Here is a 19,209-nt window from a genome sequence, read left to right as displayed (position 1 = left end):
AAAGTTTGTGATAATGTTTGTTTATGCAGGTGCAAGTGCTTTTTCTGTCTTCTTCATAGCCACGAAATCCCCCAGAGAAAGGATTTATGGTAGCCTTGTTTCCCAGAAGTTGCTGCAGTTGGTCAGATAAAGGAAACTCCGAAAAGACTTCTTTCTACATCTGTTCAATCTTAGATGTCTTAAACTTGAAATAATCTTTATATCAATTCTAGGGCTCTGAGTGAGCCCCCACAGGGGAGAAGGGCTAATTTACACCAAGGAAGGAGAGACTGTAGGTTAAAAAGAAGAGGGAGCCTCACTCGATTGTGGGGTGAAGATGTTATTCAGAGTTAAACTCTTTATTTCTCAGTTCTTTGGAAATTTCATTAGGACTTCTAAAGTTTAGCAACTCTTTACAGCACTTCTACTCTCAGAGGATTTATTCTGAGTGAGGATCTATATCTGCCTAACACAAGTAGAATTATTCTGGAAACTACATTGATCTGGCTGCATCAAGCCTGATGCCCCAGGGTCACACTTCATATCTGGGTTTTAATGTGTAGTTGTAAAGCTTTTAGAGAGAGATACAACAAAATTTTTTACCTATATTTTCACAATATAATTGTTCAAATATTTGTTTCAAATGTTAAGTAATAACTGGACATCAGGTTTCAGGATGATGCATTCTATGTGATCTATATTACTTTGTATGTTCTTAATTTAAATATACTACCTTTTTGCCTCTCCCCTCCCCACCAGCCATCAAACACAGACAACCTGTTGGGATCATCCTAAAATGACTGAACTCTTTCAGTCCCTCGGTGAGTGCTATTTTATTTAATTAGCCTAAACAAATGATATTGTATATTCTTTTTTTTTTTTTAAGATTTTATTTATTTGTCAGAAAGAGGGATAGAGCACAAGCAGGGAATAGTGGCCGGCAGAGGCAGAGGGAGAAACCGGCTCCTCACTGAGCAGGGAGCCCAATCCGGGACTCTGTCCCAGGACCCTGAGATCATGACCTGAGCTGAAGTCAGATGCTTAACCGACTCAGCCACTCCGGTGCCCGATAATTGTATATTCTTAACTATAAACTAAGCACCAGTTTTTCCTGCATGGCATGGCATGTTTAAAATAAAAGATTGTGTCACTGACATAGAAAAGCAGTTGAATTTCTGAGGGCAATGCAGGAAACCGTTTTTTCCATTCTTCTTGAGAGAGCGTGTGGTTTGAAATCACAAGAAGTTGATTTTAAAAGGAGGAATGCAGATTCTCCCTATGGAGTCATCTTAAACTTCAGCTTTACCTGAAGACAAAAACAATGACAGTGAAGCAACCTCTAATTCATTGCTTTAAATTTCCTGTTACCCCACATTTTATTCAACTAATCTTACTAAATTGAATTGCCTACTTTCATTTTGCCAAAGTAGTGATGAAAAGCTAAAATCATTTTAATAGAAAAATGTAAGAAAACAGAGGAGGCTAGAGAGAATTCTGATCTTATAGATTTCTGGTAGACTATGACTTTGAACGGTTGACCTAGCCTGCTTCCTTTAGGTTGGTCCAGCGGTTTTGAGAGTTTTCTCTTTGGGTAGATAAGGCACTGTTCGAGGGGAGAGCAGCCCCTGACGGCTCTCACACCCACTCCCACTCCAGCAGAAAAGGAGCACTCCTCTTGATCTCTTTAAAGGTCAGGCATCTATCTGTTCAGCTTTCATTTGAATGGGTGAGGGTAGGCTACAAAGGGTGAATAAGTGAGAGAAAAGCCAGGAGTTTCTTTCATTTGTAAAGTGAGGGTACAAACTTGGATGATTTTTGAGTTTGCTTCCAGTTCAAAGAGTCTCTAATACAGACACTCTGTCTTTACGACACTGAGAAAGATATTACAAAATCTTTCTTTGAACTTGGTACCAAATCTTTTTTGGTACCAAACTTTGATACCAAAGCGTTTTGTTTTTTTTTTTTTTAAACTAAAATATAATTGGCACATAAGATTATATTAGTTATGGGCGTATCATACAATGGTTCAATATTTGACTTTATTGTGAAACTGTCCATCATAAGTCTACTTAACATCTATCACCTCACATCCTTAAAACATTTTTATTCTTGTGATACTTTTAAGATCTCCTCCTTCAGCAACTTTCAATATGCAGTACAGTATTATTAACTACATTTAACCTCTTGTTTCTAAAGATCTGAATATAGATTTGGGGATAACTTTAACCATATCTATAAAAGAGCGAAAGAAGCAAATAAATTGGGATGGAAGATATAAGACTAGCTTTTATGAGTAGTGAGAAGGACAGCCTCATTGACAGAAAACTAATTGTCCTTGGGGGAAAATTCTCTGGGAGAGGAGAGTCCCTCCCAGCACGGAGAAGGAAGGGCCCTGTGCCTGCAAAGTGATGGATTTATTAAACCTTCAGAAGTTAACAGGCCATGTTTCTTTTTCCTCATTTCCCTCCTTTTCCTATTGGATAATGCCCTCTTGAAAGCTGTGAAACACCACTCTGGAATGTATTTCACTCTGGTGCTAATGAACATTTCATTATTCTCTTAAATAAATGCTGTGGATTTTGAGAGAAGACTTTTTAGAAAGAACAGGCATAATGCTTTTCCATCATCTGAAGTAAACAAACATGTTCTTGCCATTCAATAGAAGTTAAATAATAAGCATGCTTTTGAATGTGTTCCCTTTTTCATTTCAGCTGACCTGAATAATGTACGTTTCTCTGCCTACCGCACAGCCATCAAAATCCGAAGACTACAAAAAGCACTGTGTTGTGAGTTATTCTACCAAAGTTAATCACTCTTTTCTTTGGATTGCTTCATTTTTTTTTTCTTTTTTGAGGCAGAGGTAAATAAAGAGGGTGGTGTGTTTGTAGCGTTAATCTCATTTTCAGTGTATCTCACTCAAGGAATTGGCCATATTTCTATAAATGCTCTATTATTTGCCCCATCAGTATGCATGCAATAGTAAAACAAATGAACATATGCCATTCTCAGTTGGAGAACAAAATTAGCCAAAATACAGGAGTAACATAAAAAGCTTTTTCAAAAATTATGCTGGCACCCAATTTAAAGGGATTAAATCAGGAAATCAAAGTAGTAGATCATTTTCTTCTTTGTACTTTGTATTCACTTGGAAGTTTAGGATTCCAAACAGTTTGACTCAGTGCAATCATGTAATAAAGCAATACTAAAAAAATAATATTCCTGATTCAAATTTGAACTGCCATCTAGAAAATTAGATTAGATTATATTTATTTAAATATGTCTTGAGATGTTTGGTCTTTTTTTTTTTTTTTAGATTTTATTTATTTATTTGAGAGAGAAAGTGAGAGAGAGCATGAGAGGGGAGAAGGTCAGAGGGAGAAGCAGACTCCCTAGGGGACTCGATCCCAGGACTTCAGGATCACTACCCGAGCCGAATGCAGTGGCTGAACCAACCCAGCCCCCCGGGCGCCTGAAATGTTTGGTCTTATCAACATGATTTTTCCTGTAGAGAGTTTGCTCAGAGTAATGTTCTGTGATAACCATTTTACCAAAGAGGTGTTCCTTCCCCGACACACATGCCCAAACAACCTAACTTGAAAGAGAAGTGGGAATACTTGTAATAATAAAGCATAAATGGAATCTCTCTGAATTCTCTTTGTGGTCATAGTTTTAATGATTGAATCTATTCAAAGAACACGTAGTCCTTGTCAGATCGTTAATATGGAAACTTACATCCGCCCACCTATTTTTATGGCCTGGTAATCTGAACAATTCCAAGTATTCTTGTTGCTACGTTTTGTTAACAACTATTATATATCTAGGCAGTTCAGTGAAGGTTTGAATATTACTCTTTGAAAAATGATATATTAAGGTTAAAAATCTCTTAAATGTCAGTAGAAATTTGAATTACATTTCGAGCTGGTTATGTTAGAACTGTAGAACCATTCAGAAAAAAGCCCACAACCATGGAAAGCTTTAAGATAAGAACTTAGGGCGCCTGGGTGGCTCAGTGGGTTAAGCCGCTGCCTTCGGTTCAGGTCATGATCTCAGGGTCCTGGGATCGAGTCCCACATCGGGCTCTCTGCTCAGCAGGGAGCCTGCTTCTCTCTCTCTCTCTCTCTCTCTCTCTCTGCCTGCCTCTCTGTCTACTTGTGATCTCTGTCTGTCAAATAATTAAAATCTTTAAAAACAAACAAACAAAAGATAAGAAGAACTTAAGTTAGGTGTGGAAGAGACGTCCTCAGGGCTACAAAAAACACCTGAAGATTTACAGATGAAAGAAAAAAAAATGAAATGCTTTTGATGCCATAATCCACAGAGCGCCCTGTGGAATTACCAGTACAGACCAGTAAAGCCAACACAGCCTGGCCAGTGATGTGTACGTTGAGCCGGAAGGGAATGGGAAGTGAATCCGGAGCACACAAAAGGGATGTTCAGCAGCTCAGTGAGTCGGGGGTGACAGCAGTTTTGAAAGAGGCTCAGCTGTGTGTCCTGTATCCAGCTGACGGATCTGGAAGGTCTTCTCAGGCTTGATGAGCTATAAAATGAGGACAAATGATTCAGCCACAAAATCACCATGGACCAAAGACTGCTTTTTCGTTACGATGAACGTGGTCCGAGTTTTCAGTAGTACTCGTGGTTGGATAAACATATGAACACATTTGGTGTTTTCCTCTGCTAGTCCTTCAGAATTCTCAAGAAAAAAACTCCCTCCTTCAGCTCATTCCTTCAAACCCGAGGGGAGCAGAGGAGGAATGCCTTTCCCTTCCAAGCTACATGACATGTGGAAATGCATACTAAGAAAAGCCCTGGGTTGCTTTGGATTGTAAATGTTTGGAGCCACCTGGCTTCACTTTCCCCAAGGCCCCTGCCCCTCCTGCTCATCAGCCCAGGCCTCTGCACCACTTGTCAACTCACCTGTTCATGATTAAGCTGTTCCTCCACCTCCCGTCTTTTCTGTTGACTTGAAATGCCCTGACCCTTCCTCTGCAAAGGTCTATAACCCTTTCTTCCTCCCAGACACTGTTAAAAATTTACTTCTTTTGGAAACATTTACAAGCTAAAACCACCTGCCTCCAATTTTTCCAGAACTTTATTACTGCCTGTAACGACCGTTTCTCACCTACGCACCATATGCTTGCCTTTGTGTGATAGATAATGTCAGCAGCTCCCTCCTCCACTGTGAACGGCTCAGGTCAGGGGTCGTCTCATTGTGTGTAACCCCCCCACCCCAGCATAAGGTCTTAATGCAGAGGGTGTGCTGTCACTGCTTTGTGACTGTTCATTGATTTATTTGGCTCCATGATTGTGCAGGAGATAAGACCATGTAAAGAGACTTGGTTCCCACACTCAGAGGAACCTCCATTCAGAGATAGCATTACACACGGACACATGCTTTCAGTAGATTCCTCTTGCCCTCAGAATGGAATGGTCTTTGCCATGAAGAACAAGGCAAGCTTCCTTGAGTAGGAAGCACTTAAGCGAGGCGTTAAAAGTCACACGGGATTTAGGCACATGGCTATTAACCAGGGGTGAGGAGAAAGGGACTTCTGTACAGAAGCATCAAAGGTGTGGATGGAATTCAGGGAACGTAATGGAGTCTGAATGGAGTAGGTTATGAGCTATTTGTCCGGTATTCAGAAATGTCCTTAAAATCAATTTAGATCCACTGGGAAGGTCATTTTTTTCCCATGAAACCTTTTCTCATTCTTTTCATGTTGTTGTTGTTGTTGTTGCTCCTCAGGCTCTCAAAATGTTGCATTTAAGTTTGTGTTTGTTTTTTATGGAGTGGGGTGCTGTAACACCACTTTCTGTTTTGTGGGAGTTAGGAGATAGTCCCCAATGCAAAGGCATGCTTCAAAGATTGTATTTATTTATTTAACAGGCATAGATCAGAAGCAGGGAGAGAGGCAGGCAGAGTGGAGGAAGCAGGCTCCCTGCTGAGCAGAGAGCCTGATGTGGGGCTCAATGCCAGGACCCTGGGATCATGACATGAGCCGAAGGCAGAGGCTTTAACCCACTGAGCCACGAGGTGCCCCCAAATGTATGCTTTAGACAATCTCTAAGGCAGAAGGAAGGACTCAGTGAATAGGGACAAGTACATGGTTCAGGTAAAAGAACATGAGGGCTAAGCTGACGGGTGGTGGTCACAGGGGAGAAGAGGGTATGGATTTGTAAGGAGGAGGAAGAACTGATGACTGGGGGTGGGGGGGGTTTGCTAGTGGACAACTGGCAGAGGGTTAAAGAAGGACAGTGTTAGCACATTTCAGGATTTGCAGACTCCTGGCCCATAGAAAGTGATAAGACCATTGCTGGATTGCAACATAATAAGACCTTTATTTGGAATATATTAAGGTGAAGGTCCCTGAAACGGAGTAGGCGAGTTCTGTTTGGGAACAGAACAGCAGGGATGTGGGTCAGGTTTCAGGCAGAAGATGTGCATGAGAAAACAGAATTGGGAGCCATCCAGAGAGAAGGGAGGCCTGAAGTATTGACAGTGGGAGGATCAGGTTTACAGAGGGAAGGGGCATGGATGCAAGACCTTGAGCTTATTTCTGAGGTGTCTGGGGAAGAGGAGATAGGAGAGGTGCTCAGAAGGAATGGCCAAACAGTTCAAGAGCCTAGGAGTTACAGAAGCCCAAGGTCAGGTGCCAAACTGTGGTTTTGCAGAACGGGAGAATAATGAACCACTTCCGTTCGATCCCCTGTGCCTCATATGTGGGATTAAAGAAAAAGCCTGAACGTTGGTTAGAAAATGATTCTGCTGTTTGTTTCATTTGCCACATGACTGAGCTGTCATTTGTCTCCCTTTGAAAAGAGAAAATCATAATTTTCTGTGATTTAAATGTAGTCAGTTTTTTAAAGGAACCTAAACGTGACACTTTGCAGGAAAGGCGAAGTGTCAAAGTAAATCACTAAAAACTAAAGACATGAGTGTCTGTAGGATGTGACAAATTACTGTCACAGCCACAGAGTGTATCACAGAGGAGGCTGTTCTAGAAGAAATGCAAGGGCAGCGTGATCCAGGAAATGGTCTTTGTGGAATTTGGTCTGTTGTCACTTTCTGCCATGTGTGAATACAATAGCAGTGCTGAGTTGCTGGCATAATTAGTGTTGGAATTCAGAAAACTTAGAGCATTTTGGCAGTATTTGAATATGTTTCTTTGTGTCTGTGTGGAATTATAGTTCTGTTGCCACCATCATGAAGCACTTTTCTTTGTCAGGCACTGTGAGGGATGAGTTTGAATTTTCCTCCTGCCCTCTGGAAGTTTGTAATTGAAAACAGCGTACAGTGCCAAGAAGTAGGGTACAAATGATATTGAAGATTCCAGATGGTTCTTAATTTTTTTTTCTGATACAGTCTCTCACTCCTGTGAAGCTTACATGAGTTATTTTTGCAATTAGCTCAAATTTTACCAATGATGACTTTGACATCAGAAGGAAAGGGATTGACCTGTTATCCAGACTTGTGTTTTCTATTTGTCTCTCTTTTTTAAATAAAGTCTTATGTGTTGAGTTGTCCTGGAAATAATTTTATTCTGTATAATTTTAAATCAGTTCTTTCTCATTGTAGGTAACTTGAAAAAAAAAATCATTCTATGGTATTTAAGCAGCAAGAGTGGACACATTTCATGAATGTCTTTAAAAAATTCAAAACTAGTGCTTATTCAGTGGTTAAAAATAGGTAAATACAAAGGAAGCTATTCATTCATTTTATTTAACTGTCAAAATATGTCATTATATTTTTTGAGGAGATAGTTTTACATGAGACAAGGAGGAAATAGTTGGTTATATTAAAATAAAAAGTTCCCCTGAGTTTATTTCTTTTAATGTTAAAAAGTTAAATATGGTGGGGCATCTGGGTGGCTCAGTCATCTGAGTGTCTGACTCTTGATTTTGGCTCAGGTCATGATCTCAGGGTTCTGGGATCCAGCCCCAAGTGTGTGATCAGTGGGGGGTCTGCTTGAGGATTCTCTCTCTTCCTCTCCCCTGCTTGTGCTCTCCCTCTCTCTCTCTAAAATAAAAAATAAACACATCTCTTTTTTAAAGTTAAATAGGGAGATAGGGAAAGCATTTTATGAAGCAGGAATTTCAATGAGCAGACCTTAAATTCATACAGGTTCTATAATTTTCCAAACCCCTATCTTTTAGATAAGGGTTTATAAGAGTCATTTCTATACTCAATAAATGTATAGACACATGGTAATTTGATAATCTACTGGTGCCCTGTTTTCAATTAGCTAATGAATGACTCAAAATTGATTAAAAAGAAAGATTATGTGAGGGGGTTTTTGTTGTTGTTGTTGTTTTGTCTCAACTCTTCCTCCTAGCCCTTGAGGATCTCCCCTAGTGCAACACATGCCTGTCCCTGAGAGCCAAGTGTCTGCCTCACCGTAACCAGTGCCACCCCTGTGCAAGCCACGGACCATCCGTACTGCCCTTGTCATTTCTGAGAACCCTGTAGACTTCTTGAATTCTTGTCTTTTTCCAAGTTCCAAGCAACTATCTTCCTGGAATTTTTTTCCTAGCTTTACATGGTCTCTTGTGTCTTCTAGTCTTTAAGGCCCATTTCAAATCCCACCTGCCCAGGAAACCCTTTCTAGACTCCTTCGACTCCCCTGTGGTTATAGCTCTTTCAGAAATCTATTTATTCTTATTGCATTTTCACTCCTTTTAGTAAAGTTATCAGTATGCTCACCCTCCTCCTCTGACTGGTTGTCTTTGAGAGCAGGGGTCCCAGATTATCCTTCTGTGCCCACCCTGCTCTAACATCTAGCATAGGCCAGTCGCACCGTAGACGTTCTGACTATGAAGCATAAAAGTGGGAGCAGATACATGAAGGCCCGTGCCTGTACTGTGGACCTCTGCAAATCCCACGTAGCTAAAATGGCCTCTGTGCCAAAGCATCATGGGAAGCAAACCACGTTAGGGCCAGATTGGGAGGGCATTCTAGATCAGGTTTGTTCAGCAGGCAGTAGAGAACTACTTTTTCTTCGACAGAACCCATTTTTTCAACTGCACATTTTCAGTGAATTTTGTATGTCCTGATATACATGTTGAGAAACAGAATGATTGGTTTGGCTGAGGTGTAAAGGGAGAAGGAGGTGAGCAGGCTGTTCTCAGGAGTTAGAAGAGCGGTGCTGTATTTTAGATGCTCTACTATGTGGACTAGATTTATTTATGCCTTCCTATATTTAAAAGCAGAAAGAGCCTGAAGAGAGGAAAGCTTGAAAAGGAAAGTAGGAAGAACTGGTAGCCCAAAGAGCAAAAAAATGGGATCAGATTGGAAAGTAACAGAGTTTAGATTCAAAAACACAAAAATAAAGAGATTATGGATAAGCGTTTAGACATGTAAGAATGGAAATGCTATTTATTTCTTTAAACATTGAAATTGGCTGGAAAGGATAGATTCTTAAGCTGGAGAATCAAGCCAAATACTTTTAAGATGAGAAATGATTTTGTTTCAGCGTTGTTATGTAATCTAATGACTGTGTGTTTTCCTTTCTCTTACCTGATTAGTGGATCTCTTAGAACTGAACACAACAAATGAAGTTTTCAAGCAGCATAAACTGAACCAAAATGATCAGCTGCTTAGTGTTCCAGATGTCATCAACTGTCTGACGACAACCTACGACGGCCTTGAACAAATGCACAAGGATCTAGTCAACGTTCCACTCTGTGTGGATATGTGTCTCAACTGGTTGCTCAATGTATATGACACGTAAGTTTGCCTTGTTTCTCCTTAAAATATAGTCATTGAATGAAATGTACTGGTAAGGCCAAATGTCTAAATTTTGAAATGAGTTTTTTAAGAAGTACTTTCAAAGTACTTTATCTCATGGACAAATAGCTCATAACCTACTCCATTCAGATTTCGTTACGTTCCCTGAATTCCGTCCACACCTTTGCTGCTTATTTACAGAAGTCCCTTTCTCCTCACCCCTGGTTAATTGCTGAAAGGAAGGACTGTCCAAAATTTGAACTCTCTACCAACAATATAACAAAAAGGAATAGCTACCTATTATTTCAAGATAATGCTTCAGTTTATAAATGCTGTCAGATTTATAGTGTCACATTGGCTAGGGGAAGCCCAATATAAAGAAGTCCTATTTCCTCCTCTCTTCTTTTGAAAGACAAAGTTTTATTTTTGTTGTTAGGAGTTACAGTCATTGACTGGCTCGTACTAATCCACACTGCAATTTTTGTATGACAACTTAAGAGCAATTTGAAAGGCAATTAAAGGGATTTAATTTGTCTTTCGGTATTAGCTTTATTTATTATAATGGTAGTATTGTGTATATGTGGTGTTTTAAATAATTTATGCTATAGGACACTGTAATATCTGTAATTTAATTAGATGCACACTGTCACGTGAAGAGCTCTCTCAACTTCTAGCATAACTCATTTGCCATTAATTTGGCTGTTTTGAATATGACAATGCATTTGTGAAATAATCAATTCTAGAAAGACCTGCTGTGGGCTGACATTTCCAAAACATTAGGAATTATTCATTCTTCTGGTAGGGGGTTAAAGTATGCAAAGATGAAATAAGAAAATGAGAACTGTTGATTTTTCTCTCAGAACCTTAAAGTTATTTTCCGTTAATTAGCTGCATGAAAATTTGTATTTGTCATTGCTTTATTTGATTTAGAGAGGAAGAAGATAGATGATAGTTTATTAATGTACATGTGTTTAGCAGTGGATTGATTTCACATAAGACATAAATGGTGACAACAATAGCTTTAGGAGTGCTTTAATTAAAATTTTGTTTCTTTTGATTAGAAAAATTTGTTTTCTTTCAATAGTCACAAATATCACAACAGAACTTTTCTTTTAAATAATTAAATAGCCATTATATGCTTGAGGACTCTTAAGAAACTCACTAAAAAACAAGTGGCACGGACATCAGTAATAATAATGAATATGGGGGCGCCTGGGTGGTTCAGTGGGTTAAGCCGCTGCCTTCGGCTCAGGTCATGATCTCAGGGTCCTGGGATCGAGTCCCACATTGGGCTCTCTGCTCAGCAGGGAGCCTGCTTCCCTTCCTCTCTCTCTGCCTGCCTCTCTGCCTACTTGTGATCTCTCTCTGTCAAATAAATAAATAAAATCTTTAAAAAAAAATAATGAATGTGGGATTTACAGTATCCCTCTGTAGCATCTTTTAATAAATTTCATTTTGTTCTTTCTTATCCTTCTAGGGTAAAATATGACTGTTAGCATTAATTCACTATTTAGTTGATCTTCAATTTTTTAAACCCCCCAAAGAGACATTTTCCATGTAGTAAATTCACCAAAATATCTGGTCAGTTGTGTATTTTAACTACAAAGCCTATAACTTAATTTGAGAACCCAAAAAGAATGCCGAATTCCTAGAATACTTAGCTGAAAACTTTGATAAGCACCACAGGAGTATGGTAGAGACACATATTTTGAGTAATAATTTCAGGAAGAACTGGAGAGGGGTTAAATCAGCCTCCTCTCATTCTAATACACTACATTAGTTTGCTAGGGCTGCCATAACAGAGTACCACAATCTAGGTAGTTTAAAAAACAGAAACTTATTTTCTTACAGTTCTGGACACTAGAAGTCTCATATCAACATGTCGGCAGGGTTGGTTTCTTCTGAGGCCTCTCTCCTTGGCTTATAGGTGTCTGTCTTCTCTCTGTGTCTTCACATGGTCTTTCTTCTGTGTGTTTGTGTCCTAATCTTATAAAAACATCAGTCCTTTTGGATTGGTGCCCACCCCATGGCCTCGTTTTATGTTAATTACCTCTCTAAAGACCCAATCTTCAAACACAGTCACATTCTGAAGTACTAAGTGGTTAAAACTTCAACACATGAATTTTAGGAAGATCTAACTCATAACATGTAACACCTACATCTGCTGTTTTCACTGGACAGCCGAGGGGAATAGTGCCACTTCGTTGTGAAGGAAGCAGAATGTGAAATGTTGTGATTCATATTCTAGGGAATCAAATGTTGGCATATTTCCACTTTCCATCATCAAATGTGAACACATGGGAAATGCTACACTAAGGTACTGTTTCTTATTTAGAAAAAGAGTTTCTTGAAATTTTCCATTTTAAAGGAATAAAAGCTTTCAGGATTTATTTCTCTTCCATGCCAAAGAAATACAGTGAAGACCATGCTGGGTCAGAATGGTGTAAACCTTCAGTCTACTTTTCTGTCTGAGAGAGGAATTTCATGAATTAACCTCAAAAAACACAGTTAATCATACAATGGCAGTCTCAGATGGCCAGAGTTCATTGCCCAAATTTCTCTAACAACTATAATTTATCCACTAATGTGAACAAGAGTTATTAACTCTTTTTAAGTTTTTAGTTTTCTTTAAGAATATGGTGGAACTATAAGCTACATGATCTAATGTGCTAGAACGTATTTGGACCCTAAGAAGTCTCTGAACCTTGGAAATGAGAACCATGATCTGACCTTTCCATTCATTCAGCTATTTTGATATTTGCTCATTAACCATATATTTTTGACTGCCTTACTTTATGTAATGTTACAGCCAAAGCGGGTATTTTCAGCTCTTGAAGTATATTCAAGCAGCTCTTGAATTAATGAGTGATTCACACATGTGAGATCATAGAATTCTAGAAGGAAAAGGACTTTGAGGACCTTCCATTGTCCATTCTTCCCTCTTCATTTTACTCTTTGTTTTACTGATCAATTAATTGACCCAGGGAGATAAAAGAATTTATCCATAGCCACCTATTGCATATTAGTGGTAGATAGGGAACTAATACCCAGGTTTTTTGATAATCACTTGTTTATTTCTACCATATTGCCATATCTAAGAAAAAGAGTACTTTATGTTATATTAAATTTACTATTTATTTTCAAGTTTTAACATGTATCCAGTTCTTAATATTTGGGGTTTTTTAAAAAAAAAATCCATTTTCTTCTGTTATGAATGATGAGAATCCAAATTTTTGGTTCTGGTTGCTTTGTACCTTGGCAGCCGCTCAACTTTTGGCATCTCAATTTCTCATCTGAAAAATTGAGATAAAAATATCTGCTCTGCTTGCCATACATAAGATATTTGTGAAGGGCAAATGAGCTAATATATGTAGAAAGAACTTTCTAAACTGTAAAGATAAAATTTATTCCATTTATGAGTTCACAGCCTCACTCAGTCTTCATCTTTCCAGGTTAAAAAGTCTTAACTTCACGATCTTCCTTCTAAATTTAATAGAAATAAAAAATGTTTAAATCATGATTTAAAGCAATAGTCTGGGACACTTGATTTAAATATTTTTGTCCCTCCAGAAAATATTAACCTCATTTGCTGCAGTGTTAAGTCATTTTTCCACTGTGCCAAGATGGATATAATTTTATAAGATACATATCTTTCCAGTTAAACTAATTTCAGGAGTTACTTATGAAGACTACCAGGGAATCAAATACTTAAATATTGGGTTATATCACTCACTAATAAATTTCTTTACGTCCCTCTTCTTTTTCAAATCCAGATATCTTATTTAACATTAAAGACCTATCATCCGGTCCCAGATGATATAACTTGGACAACTTTATCAACTGTTTAGCCTTGATGCAAGCCTTTCCTGTACCTGAATGCATTGTGTCTCTGATGTTCCCACTCCTGCTTCTGTCCCCCTGCCTAGGCTTTTCCTGTGATAATCTACATTCTCCTAGGGACGGTCCAGCCATGTCATACCTTCAATGTCTGATTTGAGTCTTATCTTCTCTATCAAACGTTATGAGACTAATAACTACTCAGACTAATTGTCAGTCAGAAATAACAAGTCAGCCACAACTTTTTTGTACTTATTTCCATGCACAAAGGATGCTTTCCTATTTTCTTGTGTATTTCCCACTGTTTTCTTGTCTCTCTTCTCTAGCTGTATGTGACCCTATCATGGGTGGGAATTATGTCTTAAACTTTTCTGCTGGGCCTCATGGTACACAGAACAACACTGAGATCACAGGAAATCTTCATAACTATTAAATGATGTGTTGAATGGATGACTGACATTTTCAGTAGCCTTCCTGATGACGTTCCTTTCTTGTGTCGTCACTGTAGTCTGGAGGTCATCCTCTAATACATAGCATTTTGATTTTTATTCTCTTAAGGGATTCCTTTGTCCTTGGCCACATTCATGTACTGGTGTACTCACCAGCCTTTTTCCTCTGCAGATCTATTGTCTGATTATCCAGAGAATAAAATTTCCAAATTTTTGGAGGGAAGAAAACAGATGTAGTATATTTTGAAGTGTTAATTAGGAAACACCTAAAAAAAAATGTGAACTGGAAACACAGTTTATAATATGGCTCTGTTTAAGGTTAATTTGGAAGTATTTCTATAATGGCAAGAAACTGGAATGAGTATGTTAACTTGGATTTCTGCTTATAATGGCTATATCTGTTTGAAAATTTAAGTATTAGTTATTTCATAGGTCACTTCTGAATGCTGTACACATGCCTATGAAGGGTTTAGTAAGTTTATTGGATATGATTTAATATAGGTTATAATAAACTGTAGACTATTGAGGAACTGTTTTGAAAATATATTTCACTGATCTCTCAGCATGTTTTTCTTTTTTACTTATACTTTACCTGTCATGGTTTATACACAGAAACTTACGCAAGTATTTATAATTTGAGAATAGACGGTATCAATTAGTATTCATAGTAGGAATATCAATAAGAACAAGATTTAAATACAGTTTGACAATAAGACCACCTAAAATTAAAATTAAATGATATAAATATTTATCTGTTTTTTAGATAGCATGAATTACTAAATTGTATATAATGATAAAGTTACATAGACATTTAGTTAATAGGTATTGAGTATACTTTACTTGTGTATTAAAAACATAGCTTCAGAAAAATTAATGTTAAAAACCTAAACTGAAAGCAAATCCTGAATATGAAATAATAAAGATGATAAAGACTTTTTTTCTGGATTGTGTGTTATTCCATAGCAAGGATCATGTTACCAATTTTTGTCATTTCTGCATTTCCCATTCTTCAGCCCCAGGCTCTGTTATATTGGTATATTTCGTAGGCAACTCAGAAACTCTTTGATAAATGATAAGAATAAGGACAACTCTATGCTTTTAAAGTTAAAAATTTTCTTCTAGTCAACTTACGGTTTCTCATTGGCATAGTACAAAGCTATTTCCTAGTGTTGATTAATTAATACATTTTGTATTTAATTATAATTTGAGACTTCTCCAAATAGGGATGTCATACCTGTCTTTTTAGGATCACCGACCATTATAATTACAGTAGTAATTTTAAAAAACTGAGTTGACAGAGACTAAAATCAATGAAGACAACAAGTTTTTAAATATCTAGCAAGTTATTAGCCCTTGGTATACTTGATTTTCTAGTTTTTGTACATTTGATTTTATTATACATTTCTTGCTCTATTAAGCAACGTACATGTTATATATTAGCTATACATTTTAAATCTTGCATTTGTAATCATTAACAGATTTTAATTCATACTGTTTCTAAAAATATCTTTTTAGCTTTGTAATTATCATTTTACTTTCATTTTTACTTGTTCTTCCTAGTTCCTGTGCTCCATGTAAGTGACTTTGGGCTATATACTCTGGGTCAAGCATGCTGTTAAACCATGTCATGAAATTATCGTATGAGTTTAAAATTAATTTTTAAAAGGGAATAGAAAAGTTGCCTCTTTAAGATGCAATCATTTTCTAATAGTTTACCTGAAGAAAATAGGTATTCAGAGATCATTAGTGTCCTGTATACAGCTTTAAATGCATCTAACACATTGGGATTCTTATAATTACAGGGGTCGAACTGGAAAAATAAGAGTGCAGAGTCTGAAGATTGGATTGATGTCTCTCTCCAAAGGTCTCTTAGAAGAAAAATACAGATGTATGTAAGACCTTTCCTGTACAGTAGTGTTTTTTAGTAATAATAATAATAACAATTGATTGGAGGCTTCTTTTATATGATTTGCTTGTAATAACAGTTTCCATTCTTTTTGACCCTTACTACACATGTCTCAGGCTAGACAAAGGGTGTCAGTGAGAAGTGACATGGATTTGTGTGAAATGAGGTAGGGTGCTTGTTGGAGTGAAAACCAACTGCACTTGTATCTCATTTGAGTCTTAGAAGAATCACCTCAGAACGTAGGCATCGCGACTTCTGTTTTCCAGCTGAAAAAAATGAATTCTGAGATGGATTAAAAATCTAGTCAGTGGCTGCAGACACAATAAATTATGAGGGTAGACTTAGATCATAGATTGTTCTGCATGTAAAGCCAAAGTTTCTATCTCTCTGTACTTCCAGTGCTTGAAAAAAAAATTAAGATGGACTAAAACCTTCGTACTACTCTTTATGCTAGAACCTTGTGTACTTTTTTTTTTTTTTGAAGATTTTATTTATTTATTTGATAGACCGGGATCACAAGCAGGCAGGGAAGCAGACAGAGAGGAGGAAGCAGGGTCCCCGCTGAGCGAAGAGCCCGACGTGGGGCTCTGGGATCCCAGGACCCTGGGATCATGACCTGAGCTGAAGGCCACTGAGCCACCCAGGTGCCACTACCTTGTATACTTCTAAATACCAAAACAAAAACGAAAACAAAAACAACCCCCCCCCAAAAAAAAACTAGATGGGGCTAGAACTCTGACAGACATTGGCAAATAATTATATTTTATCAAGTGAGAAAATTTAAAAATTTGTTTTTATTCACCAAATAAATCTGTGGTATCCTTTTAGCTGTCAGTTAATGAGGAGCAGGCGTGTTGGCATTTTGAAAGGGATGGGCTCTGGAGCCAAGGTTACCTGTCTTCAAGTCTCAGCTTTGCTACTTAGTGGCTGAGGGACTGACTTTGTACTGGTTACCTGATCCCATGGAAGACTGCCAGCTAAGAGGTGATATGACTCCCATTTCACATTTCAGAAAGCTGAAATGGAATGGATTTCCTTCAACTGAAGAATGACACTAACAGTCCTTGCTTTGAAAACAAATAGAGATAATACAGGAAAAGTACCTAGAAATCACAGCTCTTCAACCAATGGTAACTCTCGCTGGTGTGGCTCCAAACTCTTAACTATTGGAAAGTTTTTCTGATTTAATTTTGTCCATAAAGTGTGGGTGACTTGATCTGCCATGCATATCCCTGATGATTCTTCACTGAATCTATTCATACATTCTGGAGGGATATTTCATGGAAGTTGAGGTAACCCAAAATAAGATGATGTTTGATCACGGGTCCTATAAACTAGGTTAAGTTTAGCATCTTCCGTGAACATATACATGTTTTTTCAAAACCTTTTGTTTTCTGGGATGTCTGTGAGGTGATTTGCCTGTGAATTTCAGGTCTAGATTGTGATGGCTTGTTTTTCTTAAATGGTTTGACAAGGATGTCAGTAAAAAGAGATGTGGGATTTGTGTGGAAAAAAAAGCTGATTGTGGTAAGATCAGGAGGTGAGGTACCTTGATGGAGTCAGAACCTAGTAAATCATGCAGGGGAAAAAAAAAAGTTTTGCAGAAGGCTTTTGTTAGGTGGTCCTTTATTTATTCAAAACTTTAATCATCTTCAGAATTGTAATTGTTGAAAGATAATCCTTTCCAAAGCTAAAAAGGTTGTTTTTTTATAATGTGTGGGGGAGGAAAATGTTAATGATAACATCACTGTAGCACTATAAGAAAAGGACTTTTTAAAAAATTATTCATAGTTCGGGGTTTTTGTGTGCTCCTGGAAGAATTAAGGGTTCCTTAAAAGTAACAATTATTTCACGGTGCTCATCATTCTCTGAAACAAATGTGAATTCAATCTCAAGGTTTATCATGAATCTTAAAATGTAAGCATGATCTGCTTTCCTAGATCAATGATTCCTCCTCCCTTTCTTTACAAGCTGATTATCAGAGAGTAACCTGAGACCAAAAGAAAGAGTTACAACACAGTGACTGTAGATATAGAGCAAAAACCAGATTCTACACAATACAGTATATAAAGATTTCTTTTATCTGTACACATACCTTCAAACGTATTTCTGAAATGTATAATCTTTCAGATGAGGGACATTATTTCAGCGTTCTGATACACACCCATCATACAGTGGAAATTCTTTCTACAAATGTCATCAAATGTAGTCCTCTGAATTGTTTCACATTAAACTTTCAGGTTTAGAAAGTAATGGCAAAGAAAGTAGAGGCCCTGCAATAAAAATTTCTGATATTTACCTTAATCCATGAAGTATGCCATTTTAGTACTTAGTTAAATAAGACATCTCTTGGGTTAAAATCTTTAAATCTTTCCTGCAAATGTTGCGACTCTGGAAATGTTCTGGGGTTTGGTTTTATTTCTTATTGTGAGGTCCTCAGCAACTCTGATTTTAGTTTTGATTTCCCCAGTGATATCAGAACACTTCCTCATTATTATTTCCTTTGTTAGATAATACTGAAGACAATTTGCTCTCCAAACTCAGTGTCAGAAGTGGCATTCTGGGTCAGCTGGTACCATCTGCACATTGATTTTGCAATGGCTAATGTCCGTGTCTTCACCCTGGGGACATCTCTCTCACTCTTCGTGCCTTCTTGAGAATATCCCTCGATTAGGTTCTAACAACCCCTGGACCTTCTTGCCTATAGCCGAATGGCTTTCTTCCTCATTGACAAAGATCCTTCAGAATGGCCGTTTGCCTTTCTTCTGTGCCGATTTGTTAGAACTTGAGTTTTAGATTGTGACTTGTCCCTACCTCCTGATAGACCTTTTTGTTTCTGACTATTATATGAAAATATGAACTTCTATCAGAATCTGGAAGTATGTTAAAGTGTTAAAGAATATTTTCTTTTGTGTTTTGCGTGTAGTTTTACCTTAACTGTGGATTAGTAGTATAGTTGGCTTCCTCAAAAGAGGAAAGTTTGGCATGATTGATGTCACTGAAATGTGTACTTTTCTATGTAAAGCATTATTACCTAGGAGGTCACTTCCTAGGAATGGGTTTAGAATGAGCATCCTAAGAGTCCTGGATAAATATTCTGTGCCTTCGATAGTGTTATTTTTAACAAAGGGAAGAGGGGTAGGGACATGAGCAAAATGAGTGAAGGGGAGAGGGGAGATGCAGGTTTCTGGTTATGGAATGAGTAAATCAGTAATACAAGGTTCAGCAGAGCTTATATAGTCAGTCGTATTGTAACAGCATTGTATGGTGATAGATGGTTAATGTATAGAAATGTTGCATAGCACAATGCATAGAAA

At 37.7% G+C, this 19,209-nt stretch overlaps 1 protein-coding gene across 8 annotated transcripts in view; it reads left to right on the top strand.

The window, feature by feature from the left end:
• The window catches only part of UTRN (utrophin), a 500,711-nt gene that overhangs the window by 429,023 nt on the left and 52,479 nt on the right, over nucleotides 1–19,209 (top strand). For all 8 annotated transcript variants that reach the window (XM_004752757.2, XM_004752758.3, XM_004752759.3 and 5 more), the window contains 4 exons: nucleotides 739–800; nucleotides 2,691–2,765; nucleotides 9,499–9,700; nucleotides 15,789–15,874. In XM_004752757.2, the coding sequence (XP_004752814.2) occupies nucleotides 739–800; nucleotides 2,691–2,765; nucleotides 9,499–9,700; nucleotides 15,789–15,874 (425 nt within the window). The remainder of the gene's footprint in view (nucleotides 1–738; nucleotides 801–2,690; nucleotides 2,766–9,498; nucleotides 9,701–15,788; nucleotides 15,875–19,209) is intronic.

The sequence above is a fragment of the Mustela putorius genome, unplaced genomic scaffold (assembly GCF_011764305.1).
Source record: "Mustela putorius furo isolate JIRA1106 unplaced genomic scaffold, ASM1176430v1.1 tig00003863_pilon_pilon_pilon, whole genome shotgun sequence".
In the NCBI taxonomy this organism is placed as follows: domain Eukaryota; kingdom Metazoa; phylum Chordata; class Mammalia; order Carnivora; family Mustelidae; genus Mustela; species Mustela putorius.
Note: the sequence above shows the minus strand (reverse complement) of the source record. Positions and strands in the feature narration are given on the sequence as shown.